This window comes from Cucumis sativus, chromosome 1 (genome assembly GCF_000004075.3).
Source record: "Cucumis sativus cultivar 9930 chromosome 1, Cucumber_9930_V3, whole genome shotgun sequence".
Taxonomy (NCBI): domain Eukaryota; kingdom Viridiplantae; phylum Streptophyta; class Magnoliopsida; order Cucurbitales; family Cucurbitaceae; genus Cucumis; species Cucumis sativus.
The window spans coordinates 25,766,885-25,787,286 of NC_026655.2; the positions used below are offsets into that span (position 1 = coordinate 25,766,885).

At 31.5% G+C, this 20,402-nt stretch overlaps 2 protein-coding genes across 3 annotated transcripts; both read right to left on the reverse strand.

The window, feature by feature from the left end:
• Positions 1–3,786: 3,786 nt before the first annotated feature.
• Positions 3,787–8,589, reverse strand: LOC101207014 (cytokinin dehydrogenase 2). Its single transcript, XM_004144065.3, has 5 exons — positions 6,187–8,589; positions 5,406–5,533; positions 4,696–4,956; positions 4,329–4,597; positions 3,787–4,157 (listed from the first exon to the last, which is right to left on the reverse strand). Exons 1-5 carry the CDS (start codon positions 6,791–6,793, stop codon positions 3,866–3,868), a joined length of 1,557 nt encoding a protein of 518 aa, XP_004144113.1. The 5' UTR covers positions 6,794–8,589; the 3' UTR covers positions 3,787–3,865.
• Positions 8,590–10,746: 2,157 nt separating this feature from the next.
• On the reverse strand, positions 10,747–19,647 carry LOC101222719 (translation machinery-associated protein 22). Of its 2 annotated transcripts, XR_004214050.1 has the most exons (8): positions 19,339–19,647; positions 19,170–19,259; positions 18,016–18,068; positions 17,849–17,930; positions 17,693–17,760; positions 17,521–17,604; positions 12,091–12,229; positions 10,747–11,152 (listed from the first exon to the last, which is right to left on the reverse strand). XR_004214050.1 is itself a non-coding variant. In XM_004143956.3 (7 exons), exons 1-7 carry the CDS (start codon positions 19,484–19,486, stop codon positions 12,173–12,175), a joined length of 582 nt encoding a protein of 193 aa, XP_004144004.1. In that variant the 5' UTR covers positions 19,487–19,647; the 3' UTR covers positions 11,801–12,172. The 2 variants fall into 2 exon arrangements, 1 of the variants encoding a protein (XP_004144004.1); XM_004143956.3 differs by lacking the exon at positions 10,747–11,152 and having other exon boundaries at positions 11,801–12,229.
• Positions 19,648–20,402: the final 755 nt, after the last annotated feature.

Here is a 20,402-nt window from a genome sequence, read left to right on the forward strand (position 1 = left end):
TACTTATATTTTGTGATCATTAAGCTTTACATATAGTCAATATATAGTCAATTTCTTTTACAAAGTATCAAACCAAATGAATAATAAACTTTAAAAATTCATTTTTTGATTCTACTAAAGCAATAATTTTTTTACACATTCATACAATGCAATATTATTCCCTTCTAAGGTCTAACCATTCATTCCTTTTCCTTTTCGATTTAACTCATAATATTTCATCCCATATATATATGTTTGTTAAAGTTCTTTTTGAGTACACATCAATTACAAATATGAACTAGAGTGCATATTAATATATATCCTAGGTTTGGTTTTCATTTCATTCCATCCTTCACCAATCTTATATATATATATATACAATTTTCTCTTTTCCACATATATTTTCCTTTGTCTTTTTGCTTTTATTTCCTTTAATACACTATTCCCTAGTCCACACGTTTTGTTCTCTCCCCAAACATAACTCTCTGTTCTTTATCCTTTCTATTTTTTCCCCCAATGAAATAACATTTTCCATATATGCTTTTATTTTATATTGTTAGAGATACTTTTAGACAATAGAGAATAATCAACGTCAAACAAAAATACAAACGTTAAAGTAAAAAAGATAACAAAGATTTGGATTGAAAATATAGTAACTTTAAGACCAAAATGAGCTTAGAAAAGGAGGTTGGTTTAGCTCAATATGCTCGATCCCACGTAAAATACGTACACATGTCTAGACCTAATGGATGATCTCTCTCATGCTTTAAATATATGGGTAGAAAAAAGTGCTCGGTCGAAGTCAACCCTAGCAATACACCAAACGAGACACATTCTTCACATGCTTCAACCCAATTTGTCAAAGGATATATGCATGACCAAGTGCAACTCCAAAACTTTATTAGGACAATGACTTTGGTTAATTACACGTTGATATATCGTGATAGCTCAAAGAAAAAGTCGGCCAATTCTAAGATAAGCACCACATTGATGTGCAAATATTTTCATCACGTGTAGGTCATATTCTTTCTCAAATGAAAAATTTACTGTTATTGTATTCACATGAAGGTCAAATACATTTTTTTATTCAAATTTTGTCTTCAACAATTGTTGTTGTCATTGTTGTCATCGTCTAAGCCTATACAACTGCTAGTTGATGTGACGAAGTTGTGGAGAAAGTATGTGAATAGAAGAACTGTTAAACGATAGGATCTAAAGACTAATTGTCTTTACCCTTCATGCATTCACAAAGCCTTTTATATTTTCTTTGGATTTACTAATACTACAAGTAGATTCATTCTGCATTTACTTTTTTAATTAGAAAACACATTGAAGTGAAAATGATTTAGGAAGATTTGGTTTCAAAATGTCTATACATGTAGGGTATAGTTTTGAAGACAAATTTGAGAAATGTCTTTTTCTCTTAAAATTACAAAGTTAGTTTCTCCGTTAACACATCTTTCACGCATTATTTCACATGCGTATTCTCGATTGTTGAAAATGACAACCAAATCTTACATTAGTTCGATAAGATGATGATTCTCATTATATTACTTTACAAATTGGAAGACAACTTTGACACATTCATTTTAATTAGGTCAAATTAAAATTAAATATTTTTTTTAGTTTGAGATTCATTTCATTCATTTTTAGCCATAAATCTTAAATTTAAATAATCGAGAGTTATTTTTGCTAAAACGAAAAAGAATACAATAAATAAGAATTTGCTAAAACGTCCAAAATACCTCTATATACATACATGGAGTACAAGCTACTTTCTTAAGTTAAAATGAAACATAATTACACTTTAATAAATGTTGAAATATAATTACATCTACATTATTGTCCAATCAAAATCAGAACTCTTCGTCTCTATTTTTCAAATTGTTGCTGTGATCTACATTTTTCTTTTCTTTTTTTCGATTCTCCATCTTTCTTCGTTTCCATTTTCTATTTTTTTTTTTCGATTCTATCTTCTTCAATTGGGCAAACCCTAATCTTCATCTTTCTTTTGCAGATTACCGTTCCATTTAAAGTTTCAATTTTCATCTTCATCATGCATTTTCAAGAAGGAGAATATAAACAAAATACGATCTCATATGAAATTAATTTGGTTATTTTGAAATGAGTGAGATTGAATAAAGTTGTTAAAATGTTGAAAGAATTGTAAAGTGTTGAGATATTAGAAAGAAGTTATCCTGAGTATAACAATTAATTACACTATAAAGACAAAATAATTATAGTTGGAGAATGTGAGTATTTTTATATTTTATAAAAATACCATGCACGTCCAAAATTTATCATTTTCTAAAAATGGTAAGAAAATGTGGTTTTACCATTTTTCAAAATGACCAGGGAAAAACGTGTTATATCTCCAATTATTCCTTCAAACAAAGGGAGTTTTGGACTATGTTTCCACTAATTTGGGTTGGGCCCGGCCCACTAACTAGAAGTTCGTAACATATTCTTCACAGCAACTACAAATTTAACGAGAATTGTCAATTTTTAATTTTATCTTAATTATAATATTGGCAATTTATTATGCATTAATTGGTACAAAAACAATCATAATTTCATATGTAAGCAAAGTTGACCAGATCACAAAAAAATAAATATGTTTTCCTAAGAATATATATATTAAAATTTGTAAATCTGAGAAAAAATTTAGTTTTAGAAATCAATTTAAAAAAATTTTAAAAAAAGAGGAATTTAATTAATAAAAAAGTCAAATAGATTCTGCTTGTATGTTATTCTTAATCTTTTGTTGTAAAATATATTATTCTTCATCTTTAGAAGATAACTTTAGTTATCTTTTTCAACATGTATATATATTATACAATAATTAAGAGATATGGTGTACTGAATTTAAATTATCTAATTCGAATTTTATTTTTTTAAAAAAAATAAAAATAAAGCCTTAAAATTAAAATATGTTGTTTGATCAGATAAATAAAATATGCTATAGTATATTTAATATATATTTATATTAACACGTTTAGTACCATTCAAAACAAATATTTAACTTTATGTAGAAAATAAAACAAACAAACAAATAATCAACTCTTCTAAAAATCAAATATTCAACCTATTAAAATCAATCAAATGGAATAAAATCAACATTTTTTTCATATATTATATCAAGTAGTATAGCTTGATTTTTTTTATAATGAGATTATTTGGTTGATTTCTTGTACTATATATTTTCGCAACGTTTTAGTCGTGGTGCATGCAATCTATTGTTTTTATAGTGTTAAACACGATATTGCTTTACATGCTTAAAGACATCGAACGAATATCTTTTAATCGGTGATCATTATTTTTTCTATGTAGTTGATGTTTTACTTCTATATATTTTTTTTAGAAATTATCTCAATATTGTTATCAATGTTATTAAATATATTTTTATCATTCAACTTTCACAATGGAGTTCTTAAACTTTAACACTAATAATTAGATTGGACCTATAATGATTTAATTCAAATCATTTTGATAGAATTTAACTTAAAACAAATATATTGATAATAAAAAGTTATCACAATAAAAACAGTTTTAATTTTATTTTTTAATATTAACAATTAAAATGAAAAAAAATGCAATTGTGTGAGGGGTTAATTTTCATTCTATCCTATATTTAATTCTAATTAAATAGAAAAAAAAATCTTATATATTCAATTCATTAGAAAAATATCATCTTAAAATTCATACTTGCAATCCATATTAATTAGTAATTAATTCTCATTATACAGATTGAAGGTAACATTAATTAAGAATGAAGACTAGTTAATACAATATGTACACAAAGAAAAGTGTGGAAAATAGAATGTATTATAATTGAGGAGAAGAGAAAATGATTGATTTGGTTTGAATTTTTATTAATTAAGTTAATTTAAACATTGAAAATTTTCTGTCCCGGAGAGAGCAAATGTTTAGGGTCAAACATGGACTTCCGTTGCCGGAAAACACTCCATTTCCGGCCAAAATGATTGATCCAATCTTTCTCCGTTTCAAAATGTGGAAGATATTGTTTCACTTCAATTCCAGCTTCTTCACAAAACTTCAATATATCTCTACCATGACCATCAACCGTTTCCCAATCTTTGAATCCACTCGAAAGCAGGAACCCCGCAGCATAAAACACCTCCTCGTCGGGTATCACGGCGGACGTCCGCTCATCCCACCTGCAAAAGTTTCCATGGACGAAAATGTTAAAAGAAATTACCTTCCCTTGATTTCGTTACGTACGAATATGAATAAATAATTAGAGTTAAAGTACTAAGGTATCTTGTCTTTAATTATTTGACTAAATATGGTGTATGTGAGTAAGTTAAAAAAAAAAAGAGAACACGTACTTGTTTTTGAACATGGGGTAGAAGAGGAAGACGCCAGAAGTGAGATTACGCTTTTGAATAATGCCTCTAAAAACACCAGAATCAAAATCGGCAATTCTCGACTTCGGAACGAAAAGATTTATCCACGGATGAGGAACTTCCCATAACCCTAAAGCTCTTAAAGCTACCTCGTCGGTATGAACTCGATCTAAAAACTCTTCGTAAGAAGCATCCTTAACAAACTTCATCCCTGCCTCAAACTTCAACCCCCCCAACAAAGTCTCCAATTCCTGCACATGTCATTATTAGAAAAAAAAAAAACATTTTAAAAACCGAATTGAAACAAAATTACTCAAACACGAAGGAATGAATAATCAATAGAACGAACCTGGTCAACAGAAGAAGAAGAATGTTGATCATAATATTTGACAAGTTCAAGGACGTAAACGATGCCGTATTGAGAAACAAGGGATGAAATCTTGGGTTGGTCTGGGAGAGGGTAGAACGAAGACTTATCACCTGCATTGAGTTGTAGCAAAAGCAATCCTTCAAGGTAATCTGGGGCGTTGGATGGATCTCTAGATATCAAACTCTCTTGATCACTTGTAAAGGAAGAGAAGTTGGTGTAAAGCATCCGAACCCATTTAACCTTAAGCAAATTTATACATTTAAATAAACAAAAAAAATCCATGTCAGCAAATAAAATCTTATTAACCTTAATTTAATCAAAATGTTGTCCCCAAAAAAAAAAAAAAAAAAGATTAAAAAATAATATCAATTCTAAAAGTCAAAGAAACCGTTAAGTGCACGTAAGGTCGTTAATTAAAATCATTATATATATTTCAAATGTATTTTTTTTCAAGTCAAAAGAAATTATTAGTATTATATTATGAAAAAAATGGAAAATAAAAAATAGGGTTAAAGGAAAGTTATAAATTTTAAAAAGTGGTAAATAAATATTTGATTTTAGAAAAACGTCATTGAATTGAATAATGATTAGCCGGCTAAGGCCTGTTTAGTGAAATCTCAATTCATTTGTGTTTTATTATTATAAGGTAATGAATTAAACTAAAGAGAGAAAGAGAGAGAGAGAGAGACCCTGGTGGGAGTTGGAGCAAGAGCGATTCTAGCTCGGGTTATTATGCCGAACTGACCCAAACCGCCGAGGAGGGAGTAAAAGAGTTCGGGATTGTTGGTGGGAGAGCAAGTCAAGGATTCTCCTTTTCCTGTCATTTAAACAAAAAAGGATTGTTATTAGGGTTATAAACATTTTCAATAAAAATAATTATCAATGTCATTGTCGTGGAAAAAGCTGAATTTGATTGAGGTTTGGGTTTGGGTTTGGGTTTGGAGAAAAAAGAGGTTAATAACATATGGAAAGTGGTGTGTTTGTGTATACTTTGGTGTAACAGGGCTGAGTTGTACATATAGAAAACGATCTATGTGTAATTTCTTTTTGTATTTGAAAAAAATGAATGGAGATAAATGATGTCTAAGCTTGCAACAACTAAGTCTTACGTACACTTACTGAAATTATCGTCAAAAGACAATAACTGCATAGTCTATATACGACGACATCTCCAACGAGCCTTACACATTTTAATTATTCATCTAACTTATTCTTTGTCCTTTTTCATACAATAATCCCAACACCCACAAATGATGACCAAAAGACAATTCTAAAACTTATTTTATTCACAATTATGAGGTTTGGTTTTTCTTATTACCTTTCCATACATGGTAGTAATGATAGGATGTGTATGAAAGTAATTAAAAGTTTTTGCTTTTGGTAGGTTGTTATATGTTCAAAATGAAAAAAAATGGAGCGTAATAAGTAAGATGTAGAAAAATGTAAAAGAGTCATTGAAGAAATATGTACCAGTTATGACATCAAGTTCATAAACATTGTTGATCTGAGGACCGAACCGAAACGTTTGGCCGCTAATTCCAGCATTGGACAACGTCCCGCCAACGGTAATATGCAAATAATCCACCCACGAGACAGGGCTTAAACCCTTCTGTGTGGTTGCATGTAGTACATCGATCCAAAGTTGCTCAGCACCAACGTCGGCATACGGACCCAACGGCGACGTCGTCGTCACCACAATTCTACTTGTCTTTTGTCGTAAACCACCAAGGGACGTCATGTTTACAACAACACCATTCTGATCAACCAACGCTTGGCCTCGAACACAATGGCCTTGACCTCGAGCAGCGATATGCAAGGGGACCGGAAGCATATACATGAAGCGGATCAAGCCGGCGACGTCGTGACCAGTCACAGGAAAGAAAACGGCATAAGGATTGTGTTGAACCATCAAGCCATAATCTTTGGAAGCTAAGCTAATGGTTTGAAGATCATATTTAAGCTTATCTGAAATTGCTTTTGGAAAAGCTACACTGAAAGCCACTCCAAAAAACGGTGCGTTTTGAAGGAAAAGAAAGCAAGTGAAAATTATGAGAAGAAAAGGGTTAGGAGCATCCATTTCTTTTTGTTTTTAGTATATGATGAAGATAGAAGAATATAAAAGAATGTATATTTATAGAGAGAGGGAAAAAATATATTAAATCTAAAATTGTTTTTAAAAAATAAATAATTTATGAATGTGTGTGGAGAATGAATGTATTGGCAACGTAGAATTGACTTCTAAATATAATGGGTAACTTATTAAATTAGAATAATAAATATTATACTATAAAGTTGTAAAATGGTATGTGATTATTAGTATTTGTTATCATTTTTTTAATATTTTCAAATGGTATGTGTGACAAAAAAGAAAAGAAAAAAAAGATTATTTAAAGTTCTCTTTACAAAATTGTTTATTTTCATTTTTTTTCTTATGGTGGAAGTTAATGCGTTAATTCTGGTAAACAAAATTAATGTTAATGTGATTTCAAACGTGTTAGTGACTAAGCTAACCGTTTAGAAATAAATTATAATTTTGAATTATGTCATATAATTCTTTAATAAATATTCATTTTGGTATAATAATAATAATGATAATGGATAAATAAAGGCAAAAAAAATAATTTATTGCTAAATTTAGATAGTACATTACTTGTGGAAAATTATATTTACTATTTTTTCATTTTGATGGTCTTAAGATTTTATTATGATTTTTTTCAAAATTTTGTTTTATAACCTTTTTTGGTTTTTTATTTTTATTTTTATTCCATTAAAAAAATGTCAATGATTTTGCTATAGTGATCCAATTGAATATGATTTGTCTAGTTTACACTAAGTTTGAACATATAATTAAATTTTTTGAGTGTTCCATTTGAATTGTCAACTCTTTCTTTCTCTCTCTCTCTCTCTCTCTACAAAATTGCATGCATAATTTTATTTTGTCCAAATAAAAGTATATACCATAGAAATTACACAAGCAATAATTAACGTTTTCTTTTTCTTTTGTCAAATTTGGTTTTCTTATGGAGAAAATAATGAAATACCTAACTGTCACCCTTTATCTAGCCTTGAATTTCTCAATTTCCTACAAATGAATGAGTTAGTTGCCTCTAGAATTTGGGTGTAATTTTTAAATACAGCAAGAAGTGGAAATAATTTACAAAATATATAGCAATCAGCCTTTTTGCTATATTATGCAGATAATTTCAACTTATTTTGCTAATCCAACAAATGATTTCTCGCAATAATTTTATATTAATTAGAACACCTTAATGTCAACAACTACCGTGTTAAAGTGATAATTTAATGAAAATCTGAGTATAAATTTTAAATTTTAAAACTTAATAAAACAAAAAACAATCCTCAAAAATAAATTTTTAACCTTTGAAACTCGACACAATAACTTATAAACTGGAGATGTTTGGATGCATAATATAAATTCAAATTTACCCAAACTTTATGTTTTGATGGCGTGTTTTAAATTCAATTTATAATTAAAAAAAAGTCAATCTATTCCCACAGTTTCTCCAATTCAATCTCAGTTTCCATCGTTTCACAATCACATTTCTCAATTCATTCTTGACTTGACATACATTCTAATCACCTCTCCAATTTACATTAATCCTAATTACGCTTTAGCCACCTAAAAAGATCCTACATGTTTCGAAATCTTGGAACCAAATAGAAATTAAATCTTAAATTTAACAACCCAAAAGATGTTTACCCCTATCTTAAAATATTGGTCTAATTAACTAATTCTTCCTTGTTTTAGTGTTTTCTTAACAACACATTCTAAAAAATAGTTATTTCTTAGAAGATTTAGGTATAAAATAAAATCCTTGATTTAAGCAACTAATTAATAATATATATGTATATACATATATAATCAAAATTCAAAAGATGATATGATAAACTAAGTTAATTAATTGATTAAAAAAAAAGGTAGTATATTTGATTAGGGTTACTAAAATTAATTTACAACCTTCCACCTTTGCTTTTGGTGTAGGAAATCACTTAGAACTTAAGAGTCAACTATGAGCATAATAATAAGCTTTTGAGTTTGAAGGGATTTAAGTTTGTTCGAAGTATCTCGAGATTATATAAAAGCCTTTCCTAGTGCTCTCAAATTACACTACAAGATTAGATAGCTGCACTTTTTCTACATACTATTGTTTTACTTTATCCATCTATCTATCTATTTATTTATACATATATATATTATAATTTATCCTACATCAATAACTTTTAACTTTTTTTTTTAATTAAATGGGTCTCTTCTAAAAAAATGTTTGTAAAATTACAAAATATCAAGATTTGATTTGTTTGAAAGTAAGAAAATTCAATCTGATGCAAGAAAGTTGACTAAGACTAAGGTAGGAATAGAATTACAACATGTCATAGTTAGTGAATAATAAATTAGAAAATTGTAAAAATCGTATAAAAGTATTTTCAATTGTACTCTTAACTTGTCATGGTGGTAGAAGTTGGACTTCAAAATGGCTATAAGTTAGCAAATCCAAGAAAAATTCAACATAGTTAAGATATATACAATCAACTAAGATGTTAAATTTTTAATGTAACGATTCTATGTTAGTCAATTCATTTCTAATTTATTCTATTTAAAATAAAATAGATGTTTCCATAGTCCACATTATATATATATATAAGATTGTTATCATAGAAATGCTAATTAGTTGGCAGTTTTTGGAATGAGAGGTCTTTTAATAATTTTAACACAAACAAGGCTGTTTCTAAGGTCATATCAAAATTGTAATTAGAAAAACAAAATGTCACAATCAATCATAAAGAACTATAATCTGATTTGAAAATGTAATGCTAAGTCCCCCAACCCCAATATACACAAATACAAAAAGAAGAAAAAAATACCAAAAATTCAACACAACAGTAAAAACCTTTCCTTCAAGATTTTACTGTAGGATTTCAAGATCTTATGAGAATGACATTTAATTTTTGAAAATGAAATTTCAACTTATATCCATTTGAGATTTGATAATTCTTTTCTTTTCTTTTTTTTTTTGGAAGTACAAATTGTATTAATATTAAACTTTTCTTTATCAAATTAACAATCCTGGTTCATCTAAAATCAGATTTTGATGATCCAATCAGATCGTATTATTCAAACAAAAAATGAAGGAAGAAAGAAAGAAGAAAAAGAAGTCACCGTCCAAGAAGATTATGTTATTTCAAATCCAATCTCAGATGACGGTAACAAAATATTTAGAGACGGCGTTAGATGAATGAAATTAATGTAAAAGAAAAAAAAATGTAGATAAAGTGTTTAAAATTATAAGGAAATTGAATTCCAATTATGCAAAACTTTTTGTTTAAACTCAAAACATCAAAAAATGTAATGATTAGAGGGAAATTGGAATGGATAACCATTTCAGCAAAAATAATTAAGGATATAGCAAATTTTAAAACAATTACAAATATAGCAAAACTATCACTATAGACTTGTATTGCTGATACACTTCGTATAGTCTATCAGTGATATGCCAATATTTGCAACATGGTCTATCGTTGATAGACTCATATCATTAATAAAATTTGACAAATTTTACTATATTTGTAAATTTTTTAAAATGTTGCTATATATTTAATTATTTTGAATCTAATTGCTAAATTTACTACCCAAGAAAGTTTGTTTTTTTGGAAAATGTTTGATAATCTATCTCTCCACCGAAACAAGGTAAAACGATTCAAACCTACTTCGAATAGAAATTCTTTTAGATTATGTGTAGACAACATGACAATGTCTTGGTTCCAATTTTCTCTCTGTCACAAGTTCTAAATTTTATCCAATTTTTAAATATTTATAAAAGGTGAAAAGTAATATAGCAATTAAAAGTGTGCATGCCATTAGATGATTGTTTCATTAACGTTTTTAAAGACATAGCAAGCCAATAGAAACAACTCAATTCTATTGGCGACTAAATAGAATTTCCTAGTATCAAGTAACATATAAAATAGGATATCCACAAAACCAAATATGTTAATAAAGCAATAACTTAATCCTACATCAACTTTTTTTTTAATTAACAAATCCCACCTACTTAAGAAGTTACCTAAAGAAAGGATTAAGGATGATTAAGGGTATTTAATTTAGAGGCCCATTAGTTTAATGGGGACCTAATCCGGTTTCTTAAGGTCCAAACAAAACACAAACTACGCTAATTCAAAACACTTTCGGTAGGGAAGTACCAAAAGGTAAAGGTATAGCAAGCAAAGGGCAAAGGGAAAAGGAGGGCACTTAAAAGTCACACACACACTCTAAAAATAATCAAGTATATTAATGATAATAATAATAATAACCTGACTTGTGGTTGTGGTTGAAGTTGTGCCAATGCAATGCCAACTCTGTAGCTTCTAGTACCAACCACAAGCAGACCGACCATCCATCAGCGCACCGTCCGCCTGCCTATTAACAAAAATCCACACACACGCACGCAAAAGCGCCAGACAAGTCAGCTTTCTAAAATTCTGTCCTATTTCTACTTACTTTTTTATCTTGTTAGACAACGAAGTTGCCCACAGAAAAGCAGTTTTGATTGTTATATGGAAATAAGAAAGACAACATCCGCAGACATGCACTTTCCTATCAAATCATGGCATTACAAAATATGACCCTCACCTTGGTATTGACTTTCTCAACATCCTATACCTTAAAAGGTTTTTCTTTTTCAAGAGTTTATCTTGTTCTTTTTACCATGAGGATGTGTCTTAGTCAAGATGGAGGTATAAAGTAGTTGTTCAGCAGCATCATCATTTCCATAGTGCTGATCCATCTATATGCTAAAAGGCTAAGCAAAGCAACTTATTGAACATCAACATATTAGGTTCTTATGCACATAATATATTGCCACAATTAGCGAATCAGTTTCTAACTTCAAGTTCTACCATAATTTGTTTTGTTGAATTTCTATTGTTACACTCCCCTTTACCCACAAAGCAAAATATCATCATACAAGCTGTCAAGTTCTACTGCTCCTGAAAACAATGCTTTGACAAATTCCAATATGCAAAGAGACAATAACAATTTGCACTGAGAAAAAGTGGGGAAGAAATATAAAGAGACACGTGTATGGAGTTGTTTATGTAAAGTGTAGAGAGAGAAAAAAAAATACAGTATCAAGATATAATATAGCCCTCTATACAAAGCACCCATAAGTTAGAACAGAGTTTGACCAAGACTCCTTTGTTCTTTTTTCTTTCTTAATAAAAAAAAAAGGCCAAAATCAATAAAGCTCATCTCCTGAGAAAAGGCTACAAGGATTGAAGAAAGCGGGACAAAAAGTCTCCTGATCCAATACATAGGTTTTTGGAACTTTAACAAAAAAAACTGTAATGGCCACTTACTTGTGGAATCTTAAAAGGACTCGCACAAGTAGGGAAAAGGATGCACATAAGTCCATATTATTTGTTTGCCACGATTTCAATGTCAAGCAGCAGGAACCTTTTTCCCATCTTCGATGAAGAAAATTGCAGTTTCTGGAACCTGTTGCAACAATGGATTAAGACGCATATATATAATACTCAAATAAACTCTCTACTCCGGAGGAGATTCCCCCCTGAAAGTTTTCAAATATATGTTATGTCCACATAATTATGATTAGAAATAAATGATGATGAAATGAGGGGAACTCGAAAGAGGAACAATAAACAATACAATTAGCAAGAACATGAAGAATGAATCAAACATTAGAAAACATGAAGCAACACTGACAACTTTTTCAAAAAGCAATGGCATCTGAAATCACATATGAAAGCAAATATAAAAGGTGTCAAACATTAGAACATAAAAGATAAATCGTTGCTTTTAATTTCACTTAGCTTAGTACGTTATTGCAAGATGCATAAAATAATAAATTCAGACAATGAAGTTTAAGTCCAAGGTGGCGTTCAAAAAGAAGACATCTATAGTGGAGCTATGTGTATCACTGATGAAATGGTTAGTTCATCTCTGACCTAGTGAAATGTTCAAATTTTCTCTGAACCAATAGTTTTTTCTAAATTCTAATTCAGGTTTTGCTAAATTGTCAAACTCCATGGTGAAGTGAAAAATCCAATCATGACAATGCCAGAGCCCAGAGGAATGGAAAAAACCATAAAAAGTGCATGATAGTTGTAATCCTGGGGAAAAGGGCAAAAAGGAAATAACCAAGTTGGAACCTACTTTATGGTTAAAAGACCAACATTAAAAGTTCAATCTATATAATCTACCACACTAGACCTAATCATAAGTGTACATACAATCGAAGAATCATCTTACCCTGAGTTGGGTTTTAGCACTGATAGAAAGTCTACATAGCACCATCATCCCCCATAATAGAGGGAAAAATGAGCAACTAAAATCCAGCAGGTTCTTAGGGAAAATAAAAGATGGGCCTGGGAACCAATATTGTGTACTAATGCTACAGAAGTATAGAGGAGCGCAAAATGAGTTGGATGATATACCTCCAATTTCAAGAAGGAAAGAAGACAACATCATCAATAGTGAAGGAAGTTGAACAATGATGGAGGAGCTATACCAGCAAGTTTGGTGCATGTCGGGTCTAGACAATTATTAGAAGTTATGTGCTTGTGTGTGGTATCTGGATTAGTATTTAGGCATAGTAGCCTTTCTTTAGAAGAAATAATTTCATTAATTGATAAAATAGAGTAGAAATTTTCAAACACCTATTGGTGAATTACACAACTCCCCAATCGGATATTAAAAAGTTTTTTATATATAGTTTATGTTAGATTTATATATATATATATCTTTTTAAAAAGTTTTTTTTTAAAAAAAAGGTATATCCCTGACATGTCTATGTACTAGTTTTCTTTAAATTGGTGTATCGTCATATCGTTCGGTGTCTATGTCCATATCCACGCTTCTTAGAATAAAACCAAAATTACAAAAGAAACTCATCACCTATGCTGCCTAAAGAGAGACAATCCAAAAAGAGACTTATACCAACACTCTTAATACTCTATTTCACTTGTGGGCCTGATTTGTAAAAAAAAACAACTGGAAATCAGTATTAATTAAGAAGCAAATAATATTGCACGGGCTTGAATACAAGAACTCCTAACAGGACCAAATACCAAAAGCCTCTCTCCATCCCTCTCTCTAGAAGCTCGGTCTATTTTCTTTCTAGTTTCTTCCCAAACACCACAAAACAATGTGCACAACTGAACATCTAACATTAGATGAAAGTAACATAGAAGATGACTTCTGGATTTCTTGTATTATTTTTCTCCAAACAACCGTGCACATGTTTGGGATTGATTGACATGTTCAAAGTCACTACTAAACATGTTTATAATCATTCAAAATTAATTTTTATGGCAAAAATCGCGTTAAAAGCGTAAAACCAAACATTAAACATGATAAAAGTGATTAAATCCTTTCAAAATCACTCCCAAACTGAATATGATGTGAGTGAAAATAAATCATTGGCAAATGATTTGGTTGAAGTCAATTCGGTGCCAGGAGTGATGGAAGGGAGTTCAATTCAGTACAAGATGACCATGTAGGATGATACCAGCTATTGAACAAGAATGTTAATGTGATGGCAAAATTAAGCAATTGTTTGTGATAGAGAAATTTGTCAAAGTCACCAACTTAAGGTGTCATTGTGTCAAGATGACCATGATAGAGAAATTCTTTTGAGGTAGCACGTGAGGTGAGGGGCAACACCTGCCCCTCACTTCTGGACAGGGACCAAAGGAACCGTGCAGCATTGGATGAGAGTACCTGAATCCCACTGCACTAAAGGAAAGATTAGGGTAACTATGTTCAAAAGGACAATTTTGATGGCCGGATACAAACCCAAGCAACTCTCTTCCCAAACTGCATTTCGGAGGTTGAGAAGCTGAAGGCTCATATTCTTAGATTCTAGGTCAGATTTGGTTTGAAAGGCCAAACAAATATGATAATGACTACAAGATTGACTAGAGCACAAACAATAGGTATTATTTTCAGGAAAGAACCAAACTTTCATTGAAAACAATAATAAAAAAAGATAAGAAGAAGAAGAAATAATAAATAGGAATCCAAAAAACTAAGCCCTAATATAGAAGGGAACCTTCAATCAAGTACGATGAAACCTAATGAGTAACTACAAAGAAGACTTTGTCAATAACACCTAAGAAGGAACATGGAACCTAAAATTACAAGGGCCCTTCTCAACCCCTCTAAAGGTCCTATTACTCCTCTCCTCCAACAGACCCCAACCCCAACATGAGACAAAAATTTTAAACAATCCAAGCAAAGTCACAATTCCAATAAATATGATCAAGATCTTCCTCTGCCCTCTGACAAAGAGAGCAACAAAACAGTCCTATCAAAGTAGATATATTTATAAAAAGCCAATCTAAAAAGTTAAAATCTTTTTCGGTGATCTTCCAAACGAAAAATGTAACCTTCCAATTGATCCTATGAGCCCTTCCCTATATTGGAGTGGATAGGGGGAATAACGACCAAAATTAGTTTCTAATAGCAAAACCAAGATCTCCTTGTTTGCTTGTGGTTAGGAAGGTGAGGGCATGATGCAGCACTATCAATTGAATTGTACCCTCGTGGCAAGCAAACGAGAAATTGAAGAATCAATTTAATGAGAAAATGTACAAAACCCTTTGAGACAAAAATCGGCTTTGTGATTGCATGTTGTTGGTGATATATATTTAAATGTCTTCAACCACCAGCTTAAGCTTTTAGGTAAATTGGGGTTTAATATGGTATTAGAGCAGGTGGTCCAAGGTCCTGCGTTCAAGCCCCTGCATTGTCGTTTCCTCTCCAATTAAAATTGATTTCCACTTGTTCAGCCTTTCAAATATTTCAAGCCCACAAGTGAGGTAAAATTGATTGATTTCCACTTGTTGGGCCTTTCAAATATTTCAAGCCCACAAGTGAGGGGAAGTGTTGGTGATATATATTTAAATTTGTCTTCAACCACCAGCTTAAGCTTTTGGGTGAATTGGTGGTTTAATACATGCTAAAAAGCACGAACACTTTGGTTTGGCTAGCATGTCTGTGTCCGACATGCTAAGAAGCATGGACACTTGGACACTTGGACACTCTTGACAATTGGCGGACACGGACACCTATTGGACGTGTGCTAGTGCAACAAATGCATTAGACATTCATAGAACACTCATTGAGTAGACTAAAAAGACACATATATCACAATAATAATAACTTTTGAGCGTGAAATACATCAAACTAAGTCTTGTAAGCATATAAATGCATCAATTCATTTACTATGAATTTTCTTTTACTATTAAAGTTATATATATATATATTAATAAGCGTGCCTTTGTCGTGTCATGTCCTAGATTTTTAAAATATGGTGTGTCATCATGTCTGTGTCGTGTTGTATTCCTATCTTGTATCCGTGTTCTTGCTTCTTAGATTGGATGTACCACTTTTATTCATATCATTATATATGATCCAAAGTTGTCTTAGTACAACAAGACTAGTAGAGGTGCGTGCAAGCTAGCCTAGACGCTCATGAATATCAAAAAAAAAAAAAAACGTTATCTCAGTACATTTGGAATCTTTTTTTTATATATATTCGTGAGTAAAAAAAAACGTTATCTCAGTACATTTGGAATCTTTTTTTTATATATATCCGTGAGTGTCCCAACCAGCTTAAGTGCACCTCAACTAATCTCATGGGACAACCCGCCTGACACTACAACATTTGGGAGTAAGGAAACTTGTAGGAAATTAATTCCTAGGTAGGTTGGCCACCATAGAATGAACCTCATGACCTCTAGGTTGGATATTGAGACTACATCTCCCTTTTTACCACTAGGCCAACCCATAATGATGGTTACATTTGGAACCTATTCAACATTGAAGTCCTTAACTTGATGTCTTTTATACATACACAGTAGTTTAAATTCATTAAAGTGTGGTGACAAATTGTTATGTACTTAAGCACCTTGGAGAACCACACTCCAAAAGCAGTTGTTGGGGTGGGAGAGCCAAGCTACTCAAGTACCACATTGGTCCTCCCATTCTAACCAATGTGGGACAAAGACATCCCATACAACCTTGGTTCCTAACAATACCCCATCCCTGAAAAGTCGAAGTCCCAACGGCTACTCCAACAACACTTCACTCGGTCAAACCTGATCAGTTCCACTTCGAAACATCGATAATCGACTCTGATACCATTGCTAGGTACTTAAGCACCTTGGAGAACCACACCCCAAAAACTAGCTATTGGGGTGGGAGAGCCAAGCTACTTAAGTACCACATTAGTCATTGCATTCTAACCAATGTGGGACAAAGGCATCCCATACTCCCTTGGTTCATAACACAAATAAATTCTAAGAATTCAGGATGGCAAATAAAATTCAAAGCTAAACTTCAATAAAGTTGTTTCTTTCATTTATCATCATATTATTGTTGTTATTATTTTGGTTAAATAATATGCCACAAAATTGATATAATTATAGAATGACTAGATAATAGAGAAACATATTTGACCATGTAGACCTTTTACATTGTACTTTCAGGAAAAAACAAAAAGCACCCATTCGGATTTTTATCATTAGAAGTTGTAAGTGTTGACGATTTTTAAAACTAACTACATCCATGATAACCAAACCAAATTCAAAAATATATGGTACAGTATAAGCAAAAAATTCAAGTACAATGCTGCAATGAGTTCAGAGGCAATGGGAGGCTGGTATATGCTTTTCTCCCAGATTGTACAGGGGAGCCTAGCTCTAACTCATGGCTATCCAAAAATAATAATAATAAATAAATAAAATAATGAATAAGTATCTTACATCAGGCCAAGTCTCCGTAATGAAATCCACGATGTCATAGGCTATGTCACCTTGAACATCAATTTGCTCTTTCTCAGTTGGCCCCTAAAACCAAGTATTAAACAGATGATAAGAAATCAAGAGGCATCTACAGTAGACAGATATCTAAGTCATGACACAAGAAATTAACAACCTTAACCACAGAAGCACCAGTAGCAAACTTTTTCCCAAGTTTCTTTGAAGCATCACTTAGCTTAACTCCTAAATCCAGTTAAGAGACATTGTTATTGGAAATAAATGTAACAATGAAGAAATGTTAAGTAGGAGTAGGAAACAAAGTATTGCTCACCAAAAAGGTCTAATCCTTTTACAGTTGTAATGCACTTTCTCTTATTTCGTGTAACCTTCTCAATAATAACTTCTTGCTTATCCTATATGTACATCCAATAAATTAGTTCCATCGTATGAATCTTTATTTATTAGTGACAATAAGATTGAATTTAGTGACTAAATTACTTTTTTCTTTATCTTGCCACCGGGAAGACGTTTCACTTCCTCTTGCTTAGGTCCTGTAGTTTACCACCAAAAGAGAAAAGAATGACTAGAGTTATAAGTCATAGGTTGAGACCAAACAAATATAAAATTATTAAAAGCAAACATCAGTTAAAATACCATACAATCAGACCATGTCAAACATAAGACAACCAAATCAATAGCTACCTAGAGAACAGGGGTATGAAAGCGAACCAATTGGCAAAAGGGGAAAAATTATCTATGGGATTATTTGCTGCAGTGTCTTTGAGATGAAAATGATTTGCCTAACTTCAAGAAATATATTTTAGGATCAATTAATCATACATAAACTCGCTCACTCAAGGTGCAATAAAGTTCAATAGTCTTCTGGGGCCTAAGCACAAAGCACAAAGCACAAAAAAGAAAAATAGAATGCAGTTTTTATTTGTGAGCCGCACTACATATAAATGGATTACATTAAGAAGAGAAACCACAGTAAAGAAAGAAAACCCCCAATTATTTGATCCTTGAGGTCCAAGGCTTTGATCCTTGAGGCTTCACAAAGAGCACGCATCTGATTTTGTGAGCCTTGCCTTGCTTTTTCAAGCCGAGGGTGCAAACCTACGCCTAGAGCTTTGGTGGGCGCCCAGGATGGCTTTTCTAAGCAGTGCACATACTGGTATTAAATGTTCAATATCCGACTATCCGCAAAGTTCCAATGTCAGAAACACTAACTCTAGGCAGGTTGGATCACAAAGTTAAATCTGCTCAAACTCAAACAATGTAATTGATCCCAGTTTCCAGCAAACTCTTTGGCAGAACAATCGTACCTGACCTCCTAAGGAATTCCATAATTTACCAAAAATGATAATCATATTATTTCTATCTTTCCACACATAACCAAATCATGGAAAACATTATTCAATGGCCCCGGATCTCAAACGTGCAAGGAAAGCACCGCCAACACCTAATACTACTAGGAAAATAGATTATCCACTACCCCTACTCATTTACAATGCTAAATAGCCTTCGTAATGAACTAAATCGAATCAACAGGTGGTGAGTTCATTCAACTGAACCTAACATATAATTACAACAAAACAAAAAACTATACACATAGATTCAAACACACACATAAACAAAATTGATAAGTATACCTGAAGAAGCAGCTCCATCGCCAGCAGCAGATGAGATACTGGTGGACTGCAGTTGATTAGAAACTTCACCAGCTTCCTTCGCATTGGCCTCTGCAGACAAAGAAACGTTAATCAAATAAACTGGGATATGAAGTAAGAGTTGAGATTAGGGTTAGGGAGTGGGAAGAACCTTTGAGAAGATCAGGATAGAGGTCGGGAGCATTTTGGATCAACCAGGGCTTGCATTTCTCGAAATCGGGTCCAAATTCACAATACTCGGCCGGTAGACTGCAGACCGGACAGTACAAAACGCGCACCGGTTGGGGTTTCTCCGCCATTGAAGCACCTCAAGAACAGTCTCTCCGCCCCCTTGTTGGTGCGAAAGAGATTTTCTTTTTCCTTCGCTGTTCTTTGGTTTGTTGCTTGAGAATGAGATTGGGAGAGGCAATGAACAGTGAAAGGGTATTTTGCGTTAGAACGCTATTTTCTAATTTATTTTTTCCATATAAATTAAACAATTTTCGTCCTTTTTTGTTGTGGTTTTTTTGTTAGTTTACTTTATATTAAATTAAACAATTTTCGTCCTTTTTTTGTTTTTATTTTTGTTATAAAGAAAAGGGTAAAATAGAAAACAAAACTTTGGTACACAAAATTTTATATATATTATAGATGATAGATTATTGTTTCTCTTTTGTTATGTTTTCGAGATTATTTCATTTACTAAGATTTATTCGTGTTGTTTTCATTTTTCTTTTATTTGATAATTCTTTTTCTTCATTTTTCACTACACAACTGTATACCAAAATCTAAATGATCGTATAGTACAAGATCGTTTAAATATTGGTACACCCGGTTATCCTGCCATTAATTGGGTGTATGTTTGTTATTTTATGTTGTAAGCTTGTGTTTTTTTTTCCAAAATTATTCTATACGATATAAATATTTTTGTATTTTGATCTATTTTTTAAGAACCTCTTTTTTCTTTTCTTTTTCAAATATAGCAAAATAAACTTTTTAAAAATTTTAATATATTGCCAATAATTTTGTATTAGTGTTTATTCTTGATGTAGATATTCATAGATAGAAGTTTATCTTTGTCCGATCAAATCTTGAACTTTGTTCATTTTTAAAAATATTTTCAAGGGGAATGGTTACCGATAGCACAAAAATGAAGGAAAATTATAAGAAAAATATAACAATTGACAAAATATTTATAAAAAAATAAAAAATCAAATGGTTACCGATAGCTGATTT